Below are 19,157 nucleotides of genomic sequence, written 5' to 3'. Positions count from 1 at the left end.
TGAAGGCTCAGTTGAACGCGACGGCAATCGCTGCAGCGATACGGAGCATCGTCTGGCCGGTGCTCTAAAGACGCTTTCATGCAGTCGGAGCAGGAGTGCCCCGTTCCGGGGGTAGCACTGACCCGTCCACTAGAGACGCTCTCATACAGCCCGACCAGGCGTGTTCGGTTCCGGGGGTAGCATTGACCCGTCCACTAAAGACGCTCTCATACAGCCCGAGCAGGAGTGCCGGGTCCCGTGGGACTGCGCTGCCCCAGGTGCGCCGGCCAGAGCAGCCCAGGGCGGCGGCGCCAGTAGTCCGGGAGACGGCGCGCGCGCGCGGCCGGTATCGGGCCGGGATCGATCGCGGGCTGGCCGGCCGGCGCCGCCGCCTCGGGGCGCTTCGTCAGTCGCCCGGCAGCGGCGCCGACGCAGCGCACAGGTGAGGCGGCCGCCGGCCCCGCCACGGCTCTGCCCTCAGCCCACTCGCCGGCCGGCCGGCTGGCCCTCCAGCCGCGCTGGAGCGGACCTCCAAACTGTGTGTGTGGGGGGGGGGGGGGGGGGGCGAGGGCTCTATGTCGAATATTTCCATGCATGGACATGACACTACCGTTAAACACTCACAAGACGGCATGGTCCCCGTGCTTCTAACCCTCGTCCCCAACATAGGCTCCGCCTCGGACTTTGTGCAGTCGCATTCATCAACATTTAGAAAAAGCGTTAAAATAGACCGGACATGCTGGCCGGCCCGGCTGTTGGAGTCAAATGGTCATATCAACCAGATAACAGCATGCCGCGAGCTCCGATTGGGCTCCATCGGATCAAGGACCTCACTCTGCCAAACTGCGTGACAACAGTGTCCTGCTGGGATCAGCACTTGACCTTCATGCTGACAGCAAGCCTCAGTGCAGGCATGGTGCAGGTCATCCGAGCTGGTGACAGAGTATTGACAAGCTGAGACGGGTGATTCAGAAGCTCCATGGGGTGGCTCGCGCCAGCAGCAGGCATGTGACTCCGGCCTCGCAGAGCGCCATCGTAGCTCTTTGCTTTTGAAGGCTTTCGAAGGTTTTCGGAGGCTGGCTGCACGCCGTGGCATCCACCAACCTTGGTGCTCTGATCGATAGCGAGACGGTGCGCATCTCACAAGCATTGAGGGTTGGAGTCACTGTATGCAGCCCACATCAATGCGGATGCGGAGCTCCTGTAGGCGGTACGGGCTACCATACCTCGACGTGCCGTCTCAGCGCCGGAGGACATCCCCGACACACAGCGCCGAGCAATGTCGCCTGGCGTGCCCGGCAGTCTGCCGGCACACCGGCAATGCTGGAACCAATCAGCTTGGGCCGCGGCGACGGCAAAGGACCAGATTTGGCATTTTGCCCTTACTCCAGGGAAAAACCGAGGATGGGACACTACCTGCGTGAACGCGTGTGCCGAATCTGATGTAATTACCGCCGCAATTACCACTGGAGTCGCCACACGCGATGCTGAGTCTAGGAAAAGGCGCAAAGCAAAAATCTCGCTGACGGATTTTAGGTCCGACCCGTTGCTTTTTGGGCTGGAAGCGTCTGTGGTCCGTGCACCAAGACTTTCGTCAGAGAGTTAGGGTCGCGGCTTGTCGACACATCTAGAGATCATTTTGCGGCTGGCTGGCTCTGGCAGCGGCGATCAAGCGCCGCCATCTGTGGCAACGCTGCCTCTGTACTCACCGCAACTAGTTCCCATAGCACACCTGTCATCGCACATTGCTGGTCCGCGCCCAAAGGCAAACAGACTACGGTGAACTGAGCACCACATCCGGAAGCAACCAACCCTCATCAGGCCGCTTAATGAAACACCTTACCTGTCGCCGCCTTCTACATACTGACGGCCGTCACCTCCTCCCAGATCTGCAAGACAGCCCGGTGAAGCCAGGCTCATAATGTCACCATCTGGAGCTGCAGGCCGAGCTGAACAAGTCCACTGAGCAGCTGGGCGGCCGAGGAGCACCCGGAAGAAGTGCAAGGGGGCGCACCCAGCGGAGCGGGCACGAGCTGCACAGAGGAGCTGAGATCAGCTCTGCCCGGTCGGTCGCCTGCCCAGGCCCGGCACCCTGTCGTCGAGTTGCCCGTGGATCATCAGCTCGAACGAAGAAGGCGACAGGGCGCGGCCTGCGGCATGGCTGCCTGGCCTTACTGGGCTTCAGAACATTGGCAATGCACCTGCGAGACGAGTACTGGAAAGATATCAAGACGACCACCTCTGTCATGAGGGTACTCACATGGGAACAATTGTCACACTAATGCGAGGCCTATGGAGGAGATCAGGTGGCACTCACCGGGCGCTGACCGTCTCCCCATTGAAGGTACAGCTCCAGTGGTTTGCGGTCAGATTTCTGGGCTCTTAGCAGCAAGAGGCACAAGAGTTTCTCAGATGACCGCTGGAGGGATTGCACAAGGATGTGAACCGCGTTAACAACCAACCCAATATCATGGCCACCTGCATCAATGACAGCCCCATTGCCACCCATCAACCGCTGGGGGGGGGGGGGGGGGCCTGAAAGCGTTTCTTGCTCTTGACGAGCTCGAAGTTCGTAGATTTGTTTGTCGGACAGCGCAAGTCCACGCTGCGGTGCACGGTGTACGGCCGCGCGGCCGTGACGTTGGACCCGTTGTGGGACCTGAGCCTGCTAATCCCATCCAATACGGGGCAGGTGCGGTTGCAGGACTGCTTTGGCCTTCTTACCAAGGATGACTGTTCGACGGAAAACGCAAGCCAGATGTGCCAGAAGCAAAAAGCCCTGAATGTGCCAGAAGCTTAGAAGGTGTTCCAAGAACTTCATGATTCAGAGGCTCCCGCGCATCCTCGTATTGCACCTGAAACAGTTTTTGCAGCAACATCAGCACAGAGACAAGCTCAACACCCGTCTGGGCTTCTCCGCCAGCGGCCCGGACCCGTCGCAATACTCTGCCGCACCGGGAGACTGTCACTAGGACCTGCACGGCGCGACACATCATTTTAGACGTAACGCGCACGGGACGATACAGAGCCCACGGTAAACAAGCCTAGTTGGGAGTCCGATACGAGTACGACTCCAGCGTCCAGCCATACCGCATGTGCCGCGCCCACAACTGTCAAGCATACATGTTGTTTTTCGAGCTGGCCAGTCTCTGACCTAATGCCGACCTGAACGTCAGCACTCGATGGAGCTGGAGAGGGCTGGCTCACATCCAGTCCCGCTGGCTGATCGCTTTTGTAGTGCTCAATTATTGCCCTGTCTACAGAACATGCTGTTTTCTGTCTCTAGGTAAATCTGTCCAGACAGAAATTCACTCGTAAAACTCACCCCTCGATCATACGTGTGCATTTATTCACATGTGATGCTCAAATTTTGGCTCCCATCTACGGTACATCAGGCAGGAGATATTTCGTGTTCGATGTGGGTACTTTTTACGAAACGTCTGGTGCTAAATGACATGATGTAATCATATTCATTGGAATTATCATAAAATGGCACACATCTGTAGATTTGGGGTTGGATCGGGTGTCATCAAATGTTCTTGTGCGGTATTTTCGTTTTGTTTGTATCGCGTACGTGTGTTAAGCCATCCTGGTGTACACCGCATGTGAATGATTTTTGCCAACGATTCAGCTATTGTTACCTGTCAAACATTTCGCAAGTTAATGTAACAAGCAAAGGTGAGTCAGCATAGGTTGGTATATGTATATGTATATATATATATATATATATATATATATATATTCATATACGTTTATATATGTACATGTATATGTGCATATATCTTCATATATATATATATATATATATATATATATATATATATATATATATATATATATATATATATATTCATATACGTTTATATATGTACATGTATATGTGCATATATCTTCATATATATATATATATATATATATATATATATATATATATATATATATATATATGTGTGTAGCTCTCTCTCCTCTCCTCTCTCTCTCTCTCTCCTCTCTCCTCGTCATCTCTCTCCTCGCTATCTCTCTCTCTCTCTCTCTCTCTCTCTCTCTCGCTCTCTCTCTCTCTCCTCTCTCTCTCTGTCTCTCTCTCTCTCTCTCTCTCTCTCTCTCTCTCTCTCTCTCTCTCTCTCTCTCTCTCTCTCTCTCTCTCTCTCTTTTAGCAGACCATTCAAAGCATCTATCAAGCACATGAGAGCAGGCTAATCACAAGCCGGGGGATAGATAACAAGCAGAAAAGAACAGGTGTATGCCGCTGCTTGCGAAACAGCAAGCCAGTGGGAGCACGCGCTGCAATACCATGTTATGCTAAATGAAATATTGTTAGGTCATGCAATGTCATATCCGCCATTTAGCTGGTTCATATAACGTCATGGCAGGTAATCCGAAGACTTATGAACCCAGGCGAGGCCAACCGACGAAGGCGAAATCACGCGACGATCCTAGGCACGATAAAGTTCCGTGCGGAGACCTATCACTAGCATGGTTCATTTAACCGTGTGTAATTTCTGCTGCTTCGGTGTCTGGCCTCTGGCTCACTGGTACACTCAGTACGTCCAAAGTCACTTCTTTATTTGACACGCGTCACAGGCACTCCACGCCGTCCGTCCCGCCGGCGCGTCCGTCCTCGCGCCGGCGGCCCTCCGAGTCTTCTCCTTTGTTACTCCCCCTCCCCTGGCCCCCGCGGCCGCGTCCCTTGCACGGGGCACCTGGGGACGCCCCGAAGCGGCGCTCGCCAGACTAAGCAAGAACTCACCTAGCAGCACACAGGTGTTCTATGACACCTTGCACATGGGCATTACAAATGGCGCGATAACGACTCAATATCTAGCACCCTTAGAGAGATTTATGGGCAGACACCTGGGAGAAATCCGCCAGACCAGCGAAACCCGCCCTGTCCTCACAGGGGGCTGAGAGAGTACCCGTGACCTACTTCAGAGTGCCGCGTGCCTCGGTCCACTTGACTGCAGCGCATCGCCGCCCAAGGCCCGAGCGAGGAGTTCTGTAACGATGCCGGCACTGTAAGGGATGTATTGCGGTAGGGACGCTTAGAAAAACCGTAGCCAGCTGGAATATGACCATTTATATATATGAAAAGTGTCCGCGGCTCACCGGCTCCGCACTTCCCTAGGTTGTCATGGGCGTTTGAGTTCGCGGTCATGGGCGGCAGCGAGACAGTTGCAGACAGTTTTCGTCGTCGTTCGCGCCGGTCGGCTGACAGGCGGGACGCGGCAGCACAGCCACCGGCAGCCGGCTCTCGAACGTGCGGACAGCACGCGACCGTGGTGTGGGGTATGAGACATCCAGCACGGCCAATATGGCTGACGGCCACGGCCAGCAGCTGGGCGGAACACTCAGGGTCCGGCTCCGTCTCGGACGGTCCCCGGCCGGCTCCGTCGTCAGCGACGGTCGGCAGGCAGGCGGGACACAGCAGCTGACGAGACCAGATCAGGTCTCCGGTAAGGAGCAACAGACGACGGCATATGGTGGCCAGGTGCTCAGAACTCCAGGACGGGCTGTAAGACTGAAGGCCGGAAGAGACGCCCGTCACATCCGCGCAGCGCAACCGGCGCAGAGTCCACTCGGTAGCGGAGACCGCGGCGCTGCCGATGTGTCGACGCAGCGATTCTGCTGACGCACAGGAGCCAAGCAAGAGGGCGATGGCCGAGGAACGCCCAGCCTCCCAGCTAAAAGCTTTGGCAGGGCGGAAGTGGGCACGGGTGCTTTTGCCAAACGATTGTGGTGAGCGGCAAGTGTTCTAACCGCTCCTTCCGGGCGGGTGCGGTAGTAAATGGCGTCAATTTTCTCTAGGACGACGGCCCGTCAGTAAGGGCACAGAAAGTTGTAGTACTGGCCATTTAGAACTACCGCTCGATACAAAAAAAACAAACTGTTCCCCGCGTCAAATTTTAGCTCATTTAACTTTCGGTCATATGCACGCTTGTTTGCACTGTGACAGGCGTCTGACCGGTGGAGAGCAGCGTCAAGAAAACGACGACGGAACTCACGCAGCTGGTCAGAATACTCAACAGCACTGTTTGACCGGGCTTTGCTGGGGTAAGTTCGAGCTCTGCCGCGGCTGGCAGCCTTGGTTCCCAGGCTAAGAGGAGCTTGTACGTGAAAACCCAGCAGCCTTGCTTACTTGAGCTCGATATGCTAACATAAGCAGCGGAATGTGTTTATCCCATCAGCTGTGCGAATATCTTTGGAGAAATTAAGCAAACATTGAAATGACTGCTGGTGGTCGACTTATCGACATCCAGGCGCTAACACGTGAGGTCTAACGTTTTGCTTACGAAACACCTACCTCGATCGGAGTGTCCTCTTAATGAGCACCCAAAGTGAGCTATGAACTGTTCAACAAGGAGCTGTGCGACTGCCAGCGGTCGGCACAGCCTTTAAAGGACCGGCTTTCGACCGCTTTGTGAACAAATCAACCACAACTAACAAATGTTTGTTTTCCAAAGCGGTGACCAGTAGATTCGTGAGAATGCTTATACTCACTTCCTCAAATGGCTGGGACCCATACGAGCAGATCCGTTGCCGCTCTAGGGGGCCTGCACCGGCGCATTCTCGTCCTCACAACGGCAGCACTGTCGACAGAAGCTTTTTACATTGTTCTCCATGTGCAACCAAAAGAAACGGAGATGGCATTCAGCCAGAAACTTTTCCGACCCGAAATGCCCATCAAAGGAAACGCTATGCAGTAACTCAAGAACATACATCGTGAGTGACACAGGCAGGACAACTGGAGCTTGGAACTCGGGATGACCCGAGGTGACGGCGCCAGGAACCTCAAACGTGGAAACCTGCGGTGACGAAATGACGGAGTTGGCAGTGCATTCTTCAGGACGCATGGCATGATCGGGGGATGGAAGAGAGATGAGGGACTGCCGTGTCATCTATGGGAGCTGAGGGCATTGCTCCAATGGCTGAATTAACGACTGTGCGGGAAGTGGCGAGCACTGTCCGGTGAGGCGTCGAGAGAGGCTCAGCCATTTTTCCAGCGGCATACGTGGCCGGACGAGCGATAGATGCTACATCAGTAGCGTTGAGGATGGGCTGAGAAACCAAGTGAGATGTGGAGAGAGCCGTGCCAATAGCATCAGCGGCACCCGATGCCCAGGAGGCAACCCGACCTCGAGAGCATCAACCGAACTAGCAGTAGCCGGCGTGCTCGACTGGTGCAACGGCTCACCCTGTCTGCTGGAGACGTCGGCGCAACATGTGAGCGGGCCGGGGGCCGCAAGCTGAGCCAAGTCTCTCTTCATCACTGAGGCGGGAGCCTGCCGGTGGAAACGAGAGCTCCGGATAGTGCGACTCGCTCCCCGCGCTACGCGTTTTTTGAAAGACGGGCCGGCACGACGAGGTCTCGCTTGCCACAGGTCACTCTTCATCACTGAGGCGGGAGCCTGCCGGTGGAAGCGAGAGCTCCGGATAGTGCGACTCGCTCCCCGCGCTACGCGTTTTTTGAAAGACGGGCCGGCCCGACGAGGTCTCGCTTGCCACATGCGTGACAAGTGGCCGTGCGTTGCTGACAGTCAGCTTGAACATGCCCAATTCGTCCGCGCGCACCTGGCCTTCCTCAGCCCATAGGGCTTCCAACCGGCTGAGGAGCCGGGCGAACGCTGCATTATCGTCCACGAGGCGAACCCCGATTTTGCCACAGGACGGACCGGCAGCTACAGCAGTGGCCTTGCTTGCTTCTAACAGACACTTGGTGTTCAAGACTGCCTGCTCAAATGGCTCGTATCTGGCAGACTATGGCCTCGGTGCGGATGCTGAGGGGCAGACTGAACAGGAAGTATGTAAAAGGAACCAGTCACGGTGCTCACGTGGGAACGCTGCGCACGTGGCTGCTTTAAATCGGACCAAGAAGGGCTCAATAGCCTCGCTCTGGTCAAAAGCCAGTCCTGGAAGCTTGGCGTGAGCTTCCACCACGCCCGCCGGGCGAAACGCTGGCGGAGCGCCTCCACAGTTTTGTTAAGAGTCTGGTGTTGCCTATGCTGCAGAGACTCGAATACAACACGGGCCAGCCTTGTCAGACATAATGGTAAATATTGGAGGAGTCCCCCTTCAGACCAGGAATGCAGCTAAGTAAGCATGAATGGAACCTGATTAAAATCTGGCAGAAATGCCATCACGACCGTTGAATGACGGAGGGGAGAGCGCAAAACTCATATCAAAGACTTACTGTGAAGCTGCAGAGGGATGGGAAATCGGGGTGGATCGTGGTGTTAAATGTTTGGGTCTTACCTGATAAAACACGCTGAGCGCCAATAAGCTCTCATTAGGGACCACATATCCAATGGATTTAAACCCTGCCCGGGAGCAGATGTCATCATCACAGCCTGCAAAAAAAAAACTGTCGACTGGCTTGAACTTGAGCATGCGAGTACCCTGCAGATACGCATGAGTCAGGGAGCTGTCCACAGAATTATGGATGAGCCTAGCAGTTGTGGACTATCAGCCTGACACCCTAACTTATCAGCTCAGACGCGCATGACACCTTAAAATATCAGCTCAGACGCGCATGACGCCTTAACATATCAGCTCAGACGTACATGACACCTTGAAATATCAGCTCAGACGCGCATGACGCCTTAACATATCAGCTCAGACGTACATGACGCCTTGAAATATCAGCTCAGACGCACATGACGCCTTAACATATCAGCTCAGGCGCACATGACGCCTTAACATATCAGCTCAGACGTACATGACGCCTTGAAATATCAGCTCAGGCGCACATGACGCCTTAACATATCAGCTCAGACGCACATGACGCCTTAACATATCAGCTCAGACGTACATGACACCTTAAAATATCAGCTCAGACGTACATGACACCTTAAAGTATCAGCTCAGACGTACATGACGCCTTGAAATATCAGCTCAGACGCACATGATGCCTTAACATATCAGCTCAGACGCACATGACGCCTTAACATATCAGCTCAGACGTACATGACACCTTAAAATATCAGCTCAGACGCACATGACGCCTTAACATATCAGCTTAGACGTACATGACACCTTGAAATATCAGCTCAGACGTACATGACACCTTAAAGTATCAGCTCAGACGCGCATGACGCCTTAACACATCAGCTCAGACGTACATGACACCTTAAAGTATCAGCTCAGACGTACATGACACCTTAAAATATCAGCTCAGACGTACATGACACCTTAAAGTATCAGCTCAGACGTACATGACACCTTAAAGTATCAGCTCAGACGTACATGACACCTTAAAATATCAGCTCAGACGTACATGACACCTTAAAGTATCAGCTCAGACGTACATGACACCTTAAAATATTAGCTCAGACGCATATGACACCTCAAAATATCAGCTCAGACGTACATGACACCTTAAAATATCAGCTCAGACGTACATGACACCGTAAAATATCAGCTCAGACGTACATGACACCTTAAAATATCAGCTCAGACGCACATGACGCGCATTCATGGGAACAGGGGAATGAAGAGGAAACCGCTCGCAAACGGGGAGCGTGGGGAAATGGCGATGTTGGCAGGCGTAAGCGTCAAACTCTATCATCGTCATGTTGTCGGAATAACAATAGGAAGCAGAACAGAAGACAATGAACACCAGTTACAGCAAAATTAGCTTAATAGACAGATGCTGATTAGTTGATGGGTTTGTTGTTGCTGCCACCATAATATATGCCTGTGCGAACTAAGAGCGTTAACGCATTTCGTTTTAGGCGACAATTGGCTTGGGCCTCGTATGCTTCGATTTGATTATTCATTTCAAGCCTTGTGGCCAAAACAACCAAGCGGTTCAAGTGCAATTTCAACAAACTATTTTCCAGCACCAAAGTTCTATTGCATAACGGCAGGATGCGTAGTTACAACAAAGGCAAGAGAAACACAAACACACACACACACACACACACACACACACACACACACACACACACACACACCACACACACACACACACACACACACCACACACACACACACAACACACACACACACACACACACACACACTTTATTCGAAGGCAATCTAATTAAAAAGTGTCACACGAGAGGCAAACGCGTCCAAGCAAAAACAATAACATTATAGATCATCAAAGCTCGATTTTCGTTAAGCAAGTTAAGCAGGGATGAGGCAATCAATTAAGAATGCGGTATTACGCGACTTACATGCATCAAGAAGAGCAGCCTCAACCCCTGAATAAGAATTGCTGTATGTCAATAGTGATGTAACAGCATCCTTGAAAATTACAGGAAATTGCAGGCATTCATGCAGCGGTTGATACTGCAAGGTATTGTATTATGTTCACATGATATATATATATATATATATATGTATATATATATATATATATATATATATATATATATATATATATATATATGTTCGTCGGGATGGTATACTACATGTAAAATTCATTGGGTGTCTGATGTAGCCATTTAATCGAATAAACTAATTTTCTGTCTGGAGATGGCCATCTGAAAAGAGAACTGGCGTGATATTGACACACATCGGTGTTGAAAATTATATTGACACACAATGATGTTGAAAATTATATTGACACACATTGGTGCTAAACATCTCACCACAGATGGAGGCTTGTCAAGATAAATAGGCAGCTTCCCGGAAAGTTGTTGTGCACTGATATGTAGACTGGTCTTACCCGTTATCTAAGGAATCCGGCCGCCAATAACAGGTATCACATATAAATGACGTCATGACATCAATAGCAGACATTTGGTTGGAGCGCCTGCCTTTCCGGCCAGTCCACCCGTGGCGGGGTGAGTTCGGGTCGCTTCAGGCGCACGCTATTTGTCCTTGGTAGATTTGGCCTGCCACCAGTGGCAACAGTCGCACTTACGGTCAGGTGACGTCAGAAGGCAGGATGGATCTGGCCGAGGATTGCGGCACTTTACACATTCGCCCCCGAATTCTGTCTTTGACCTAGGTGGCGCGATCGGATGGTAGGGGTCAGGACTCACATAACAAGCACTGCTGAGCGTGAGCTCCGATCCCAGAGCGGCATCCATTCAGCAAGTTCCAATAACTTGTCTCAAAATATCGGATGGTAGGGGTCAGGACTCACACAACAAACACTGCTGAGCGTGAGCTGCGATCCCAGGGCGTCACCCGTTCAAAAGGTGCCGATCACTTGTCTCAAAATATCGCACACACACTCCAACTACGTTTTTCCTGAAGTTTCATCATGTCATGCCTCGGCTTGGCCTCGGCCCACGAGGCACCGCCGCGCCCGGTCCAGAGAGCCAGGACCGCCAGCGTGTCCTCGTCAGTGGCATTCCTGTCCTCCACACACCTGTTAAAGCGCCGCGCACAAGTGCAGCGGTGACGCATCAGAGTGGAACACTGTGCGCACGCATTAGTGGGCTGGACGCCGAACACACCATTTTGCAGAACACGACAACCGGTACTATGCATCACGGCGTTTGACGCCTATCCCCGAAGCAGCAAACTCAAGGCCTAGCAGGGCATTTGTTGTTACCTGCGATGTCACTGCTGCTGCTGCTACTGCTGCTAGACGGACTCGGGTGCATTCCATGCGGTACCGTAAGCCATGCGATGCCATGTCGTATGCCGTTAGTCATGCCATGTCGCGTTGAGATCCACACTTGCCTCCATCGCCGGTCTGTTGGGTGGGCTTGGTCCCCGCAGCGGCGGACGCGTGGTCGCTCGGCCGGTGTTCTAAGGCGGCCCGTCATCAGCCAGCTCAGCCCCGTCGATCGAAACCTGCCCCGCACCGCTGTTGGGACACACATGTTGTTTTGCTCACCTGTCCAACCACCACGCCTTACCATCGCGCGGCAGGGTATGATGCCTCGGTATCGATACTGTACGAGACCATGGAGACCCGCATTGATACCCGTATCGATACGGCTCTCCACCCCATCTTGAGTACGTGTCGAGCGATCTACTGGCAGCGGACAGCGCGGCCTACGGCAAGCCAGCAGGACCAAACCGTCGTGTCACGGCCGACCTTGTCTCTTTACCCTAAAAACGTTGGTAATACCTTGTCTTGACGGTCGGTGCTGCCGACAGCCCGTGCCCGCCACACCATCTACACGGTGCAAAGTACAGCGAAGATAACGCGATGTGCAGGCCGGAACACGGCTTGCTCGAGGACACGCTATCGGACAGGGGGTGATGGCTGCCTGGGTCGGGGTAACGCCCCGCCCCAGTTTTGGGAGATATGCCGCTACCGCAGCGGTCGTCAGCGTCGAAAGTAGTGGCGAGTCTCCGGCGACGCCCAGTGCGCGTGGTTGCGGGGGTTGGGTCGGGTCGGATCGGATCGGGTTAGGTCGGTTCGGATCGGGTCGGATCGGGTCGGGTCGGGTCGGGTCGGCCGTTCCAGCCGTCCCAGCCGGGCTGGGCCGGGTTAGCGGCGCCCACCGCCCGTGCTCTGCGGGAGCGCGGACGTCCGGCGTGTTTGGTGCGGCCGGCCAGCCATAGTGCGGCTGTCCGCAGCGTCGCTCGCCTGTGTTGCACTGCAGCTTGACATCGGCCGCCTCCACCTGCAGCCGTGTGCCGCGGCCCTCGGCGACGCTGCCAACCACCGACACCGAGAACGGGCTGACGATCTGCGGCGCGCGAGACGGCCGGCCGTCAGTCATGACACTCCCAGCTCAGGTGAGGTCAAGCCTCATGAACACACCGAAGGGCACAGGTGAGATGTCCTCATCTAATCCATGAACGCACAGGAGAGTGACTGTTGGACGCCGGTGCCCCGCTCCACAGACACGCCGAAAGGAGCAAGTGAGGTGACGCTACACAGACACGCCGAAGGGAGCAGGTGAGGTGATACTCCACAGACACGCCAGAGGGAGCAGATGAGATGACACTCCTCAGGCACGCCGGAGGAAGCAGGTGAGATGACACTCCACAGATACACTAGGGAACCGGTGACACGCCAATGATTTCCCTACGAGCAGAGGTGGACCTATGTAAAAAAACAACGTGGAGGAAGCAAAATCAGAGACGTAGCTTAGGAGAGAGACATAAGGGCCATCTTCCTCCCCATTGTGCTTAACAATACTCTAAAGTTGCTTCCACCCTCTCGAGGAACATTACGGACAGTGTCTGGATAAAGCCCTTGCTTGGAAGGTCGAGCGGGATTAAAATATCTCCTCGGCATACACTCCAGTCCTCTTAGCATTAGTATTGACAGGTTGAGTGGGAATCAGCTTAACAATGGGTAGGTGTGACTCCCCTAATAGAGATGCGAGCTAATACCATCCCCAAAAGCATGAACACCCGGAAATGCGCAGGCAAGGAGTCGCCGCAGGAGGCACACAACAGCTTACAGAAACGCCGGTATTATTCTTCGCACCCCAGGATGCACCACACGGCACCGGTTTGTCAGTCGGTGGACCCCGTCCCCGAAATGCAAATAAAAGACACACGTGGCTGTGCACATGTGTAGCTGTCACATGAGGCGCGAAAATGTGGCAGTAATCATCAGTCATGACAAGCAACCGCTAGCGGCAATACCGCATCTTCTACAGTGTTGCTCTGAGTATTAAAGAGTTCCAGTCAACTGTGCGAGTCACATGCAAACGGCACGCAGGAGTTCCCACGGCGGGAGGCTTCTAGTGTCGCCCTCGCAGCGACAACAATTACCCCTGCAAGTTTCTGCACAGGGACGTATGCGTACGCGAGTACAATCTGTTGATTCTGCCTGAAGGAGAGCAAGTAGTGATTTACGTCCTCCGCAATGAAATACCTGAAAGCTTATGAAAGACCCAGCATACAGAAACTTCACGGTCACCTCAGGTGGGGGACTTTTGCTTGCTCTGCACATTTCAGTGGGTGTGCACCTGTCAGCAACATACTTTTTGTGATGACGTGCCGTACCTCATACCACTACACGGGCGCGGCAGACTCCCAGCAGCTGGAAATTTTCGGTAGGTTCACGATTGTTATAGCTCTGTCGCATCACGTACCTTTATCTCAATATGGTGTGTGCACACCAAAAAATGCGGGTGCCTGTTCATCGAGGTGTAGTTTAAGTTGTTTAGGATGCAATATAGTTGGGTATTAAAGATAGTCTCAGTAGTAGTTTTCAAATCATTCCCTTTCCTACGAGTTTTCTCACTACTTTGCAATAATCCTGTAAGCTTTGAATTTAGCGTGGGCCTAGCGGGAAGCAAATGCCTCCCATGTGTACCTATAGTTTAGGCGCATAGGTGTTAGTCCTTTGGTATATATGTTATGGTACAATTGTTAGATATTTTGTTATGTTATATGACCGAACACCGAATTCTTGAGGCTATGAAGGAGAGGTTTAAAATCTTATTCACGAGATATGTCAATGCCTCTGCAAAAATTCGAATGCTGCGTTACCGGGCTGGCCGTTGAACTTAGGATAGAATCGAAATACCTACCGCCGTTAATTAATTTTTTTTAATTTCCTTGCTTTTTGCAATGCAACTCAGTTTTGGTATTCCAATAATTACCAGGAGGTGATCCAAATATTGCGCGCGTGTTGCAATGCAGATTGTGAAGCACGTGGATTTCACCACGGCAGTACGAACCGCCAAACAGACGCGGGTCATAAAGCTGAGAGGAGGGCGCGTGCCACAACAAGCTGGAAATGTTCCTAACGACCGAATGAGGCCACTTGGGATCAAGCACGCAGCTGCGTTTGGGTTGCAACGGGTTGCGCCCATAGCTCTGCGAGTGTCTGTACACAGGGTATGAATGCTACGTGATGTTAATGAGCCATAGCTGAGCTATGCGCTGCTTTCAGAAGGCCGACTTCACGCGAGTCAGCAACCGATGCATGGTGACGGGCATCGTTGCGCTCAGCACCACCGTCCTGTTCATGTTGACCTTCAGCAGCATGCGCCTGGCACCGTCACAGCAACGCAGTGCGTTTGCCGGTTGGCTGCAGGCCGCCAACAAACACGTGCAAACGCTCCGCGTCAACCCGGCCCTGGTCGGAGCGACGGACATCGCTGTGCCCACCAGCGGGAAGCCGTCGCCGTCCACAGCGCCGAGCAGCTTCCCCAAGCCGGCGCTGTATCCCGACGGCTTCCGGCTCTCCAACCTCAGCAACTTCACGTTCGTCATTAACAACGACGTGTGTGGGACGGCGCAGATCGACATCGTGATGGTGGTCACCTCCAACACGCGCGCGCCCTCGGTGCGCACCGCCATCCGCGCCGCGCTGCCGCAGCAGACGCTGGCCGAGCTGCGCATGCGCCGTGTGTTTCTGCTAGCTGAGCTGCCGCCACCGGCAGTGGATGGTGAGTACGACCGGCGCGTGGCGGCTTCGCAGGCCGAGAACCACGAACACGGCGATCTGGTATCGGGCCACTTCCAGGATGCGTATCGCAACCTCACCTACAAACACCTGATGGGCCTGCACTGGGCCACCACCTACTGCCCGCAAGCGCAGTACATCGTCAAGATGGACGATGACATCGCTGTGGACGTGTTCCAGCTGCGCGAGCGTCTGTCGACGGCTCCCCGCCGCATGACCGCCATCGGCGCTTTGTTCGCCGGAACGGGGCCCATCCGCGTACCCGACAACAAGTGGTTCGTGACGCGCGAGGAATTCGCACCCGACAGGTACCCCACTTACATGTCCGGCTGGCTGTACGCCATTACGCCGGATGCGGCGGCGCGGCTGGTGGCCGCCGCCGCCCAGATGAAGTTCTTCTGGGTGGACGACGCCTTCGTGACGGGCGTGGTCCGTGAACGGGCCTTGCCTCAGCTGCGCATGCTCGACATGGACCAGCTCTGGGGTCGGCCGGACGCCACTGGCAAGTCCACCAGGTGAGACGCGCCGGGATGCCCGTGCTCGGCGTGGCCCGAGACTTTGTTTGGTCTGTCTAACTTCGGTGTAGCTCGAAACGAAAGAACAGCCCAAAGCTTCCTGCAATCTCACATGCGTCTCTTGCACATGCAGCTGCTGAGGCGAGCAGTCATCAATTTTTGCTTGCTGACCGTCCAGCCTCTCGCTCCGTTGCAGCCCGTTCACCATGGAGATCGACTGCATTTACCAGTGCGCGGCCGAGCAGGAGGCTTCGCGGGGCCGCTGCGACACGCTGGTCGGCCCCAGCTGGAACAACCTGCTGGTGATGCGCATGTTCCTGAAGCAGGCCGAGTACTGTTACCGGCAGCGGTGCGGGCGCCGGCGCCTGATGCCGGCTGCGTGTCACGGCGCCACCAAGCGCCGGCGCACCGGCATGCCGCAGCAGCCTGAGGACCTCGGCGACGTGGCCAGATAGCGGGCCGTCCGCGACACGCCGGTCGACGGCCGACCACAGCTCCGGCCGGAACAGAGGCCCGGTCAGCCGACTGGCGTGTACCGGAACGGACGGCACGTCCCGGGTCAGATTCAGACGTCCCAGCGCTGACGACGCCCCCCGGATACGCGTCACGTTCCGAGACGAATCACGCGTCACGGGACAGACGCGCGTCGCGTGTCGGAAGAAGCGTTCCGGGACAGTCGGCGATAGCGACGTCGCCCGCGTGTCAAGCGCCGGCGTCCGGTGACTAAAGGCAGGATCGGCGGGTGGCGCTCGGGTACTGGGTGGCGACGGTCCGTGGCCGGCGGGTCGCGTCGCAAAAAGTGCTGGCAGGGCCTGACACGCAACGTCAAGGCGCTGGCTGATCAGCTGGGCGCGGTCTGGTGCGTGCGTGTGCTCCGTTTGTGATAACTGGCATATGAACAGGAGCACGGATTTGGTCGGAACGTCACGGAGTCGTCGGATGGTGCTGAGCCAGGTGTTGGAAAACCTGACGACAAGTGTTGTGTCCTATTGTGTCATGTCCCTTTGCTTGGTATACGCTTCCACACCTGGTGGGAAATACAAAGGATTTTTGTATGGCATCGGGCGACGTTCGCAGCTGGCCCATGCTATGTGGGCGGAGACATTGACAATAGGGCCGTATGCTTCATTTGAGACGAGGCAGAGCCTATCCGCAGGTGGCAAAAACAAGCTTTCCTGTAGAAGTAGTCTCAAGTCTCACTGTTTTTAGTTAGTGTGCAAGCAGCTATGAAAATGGCAGTTTTTTTACTGTCCGGGACCTATGCTGGACCTCAATTTTCACCGAGAATTTGGACACAAGGCCGAAGCAAATTTCCAAAATCAAAGTGAAATCCAAGATAAGAATGGAATCTTGATCGGTCTGAGGCTACCACCTAGCCAGGTAGGCATGTCCGGCGTTTTTTAATTTTTGTGATTTTTTCCGGTGTTCATTGGCCCAGGCACTGCAGGCATGCATTAAGAGGACTTCAGTGTTGGGCGAGCCTCTAGGTTTAGTACCGGAATGGGTTACAGGTTGGTTTGGGTTCAGTTCTGGGAAAGTACCGGGCATGGTACCGATGCGGGTTAGACGTTAAGGACATACCACACAAATGCTACCAGAAATGCTATCAATGGTTCATATGTTCGTGCATGTTTCAGTCATGTTAGTTAATCGTTTTTCTTCTTTAGATCGTTATTTCACTCATATTTCTGTCTTCTCTTCTTCGTGTTCCTTTCAATCATATTTCGTTCTTCTTTTCTTCGTGTCTCTTTCAGTCATAGCTGTCTTTATTCACACCGTTTTGCAGTTATCAACGCAAAGAGCAAGACAAATTGTGTGTACACATTCCGAAGCATCCAGTCGGCGAGGATGACGTCGCCTGCGTATCAAGCACCGGCGTCCGGTGACTAAAGGCAGCATCGGCGGGTGGTGCTCGGGTACTGGGTGGCGACGGTCCGTGGCCGGCGGGCCGCGTTACGACAATCGTTGGCAGGGCCGGACACGCAGCGCGAAGGCGCTGGCTGGCCAGCCGGGCGCGGTCTGGTGCGCTTGCGTGCTCCGTTTGTGATCACTGGTATATGAACACTACGTGAGTATACCCCTGTTGTTCAGAACACTACCAAGTTTATGTTACCATAATTATGGGCTCCATGTGAAGTTATGAGTCAAGGCCTGGCTCCTCGGGCCATAACTTCTTAAGAGTAACTTTACTTAACATGACCACAAAGCCTGCACCGCTGCTGACAAACAACCAATTTGTCATTTGTAGCATTTGTATTTCTTGCTTGCAATGTTACGCTGTGGGTTTGAAATGTCAGCACCATTTGTATGCGGCACAGGGGATAGGGAATGGAACGTAGAGGGAAGTGTAACCGAAATATTTCGAGCTTGAATTCCCCTGAGAGCTTCCTGTTGTGTTTGGCTCGTCACTGTTAGTTGCTTTTGCCTTGTGAATACCATTTTCCCGCATTTGACACGCTATCATATTATATTGATAGCTGAAGCAACCGTGTTACCAACAAACTGAACTTGCCGCTAGGACGAGGCCTGCGTGATGGCAGGACTGAGAAACGATTAATCATGTGAGTGACAGCTGGATATGGCGCGAAATAGTGATGAGCGGGGCCCGCTACAGCTTCGCCTAGGAGGCACACTGGAGCCTCCCGCACTGCCCGTTAGTGGCCCACACCGGAGCATCGATGCATATGCAGTGCCGCCTCGTGCCGCTTGCTGCACGGTGTGCAATACACCCTGTGTATAAGATAGTTGGGTTCACGGTAGTGTGTGTGTGTGTGTATTGGATGCGTGACAAAACCTCGCAACACCTGCTTCTTTACTCAGCAACCTGCTGTCGCTAGTTTATTGCGTGCGTACTCAGCGCACGTGAAAATGACCGGTAGCTTGAAATAAAGCGCACAAAAGTGACCAAAGTCGGCGGCGCTTTTGAGCCCGGAGGAGTAGAAACGTCACGCGGGGGCACGCGGCTGCTTTCTGAAGAGCGATGATGACGACACTAGGGGCAGTGCTTGGTGGAGAGAAGAGTCAGGGGGGAGGGGGGGCGTATGCAAGTGCCCAGGTCCATGCTGTAATTGGGCAAGGGCTGAAAGAGAACATTTTTCTCAAGACGTGCTGGCGAGTTTTCTCTTGCCCTTCTTTATCAAGCGCTGTGCTGTGCTGCGCTGCACTGTGCTGTGCTGCGCTGTGCTGTGCTGTGCTGTGCTGTGCTGTGCTGTGATGTGTTGTACTGTACGGTATTGCACTGGAAAGGACGAAAGCATTCCGCTGCTATCATGCGACCTGGGAGGGGTTCGCGCGGCAATGTTCAGGCCATCCGTCGTGAAGGGCAGCTCAGCACAGCCCCGATGAGGTCTCAGACCCGGCCTGGTATGAGACAAAGCCGC

General features: G+C 54.0%; 1 protein-coding gene across 1 annotated transcript; it reads left to right on the top strand.

The window, feature by feature from the left end:
- Window positions 1-402: 402 nt before the first annotated feature.
- LOC119101585 (beta-1,3-galactosyltransferase 5) lies at window positions 403-16,832 on the top strand. The gene is made up of 4 exons (XM_037224932.1): window positions 403-421; window positions 12,519-12,627; window positions 14,747-15,777; window positions 15,974-16,832. Exons 2-4 carry the CDS (start codon window positions 12,610-12,612, stop codon window positions 16,230-16,232), a joined length of 1,308 nt encoding a protein of 435 aa, XP_037080827.1. The 5' UTR covers window positions 403-421; window positions 12,519-12,609; the 3' UTR covers window positions 16,233-16,832.
- Window positions 16,833-19,157: the final 2,325 nt, after the last annotated feature.

Source organism: Pollicipes pollicipes, unplaced genomic scaffold (assembly GCF_011947565.3).
Source record: "Pollicipes pollicipes isolate AB1234 unplaced genomic scaffold, Ppol_2.1 Scaffold_4881;HRSCAF=5763_pilon_pilon_pilon, whole genome shotgun sequence".
Lineage (NCBI taxonomy): Eukaryota > Metazoa > Arthropoda > Thecostraca > Pollicipedomorpha > Pollicipedidae > Pollicipes > Pollicipes pollicipes.
This window is presented reverse-complemented; position numbering and strand designations above follow the sequence as displayed.

Excerpts from the sequence above, each read along its gene's own strand:
- LOC119101585 (XM_037224932.1), top strand. Across the intron at positions 15,778-15,973 it reads GCCACTGGCAAGTCCACCAG|CCCGTTCACCATGGAGATCG; the intron begins GTGAGACGCGCC and ends GCTCCGTTGCAG.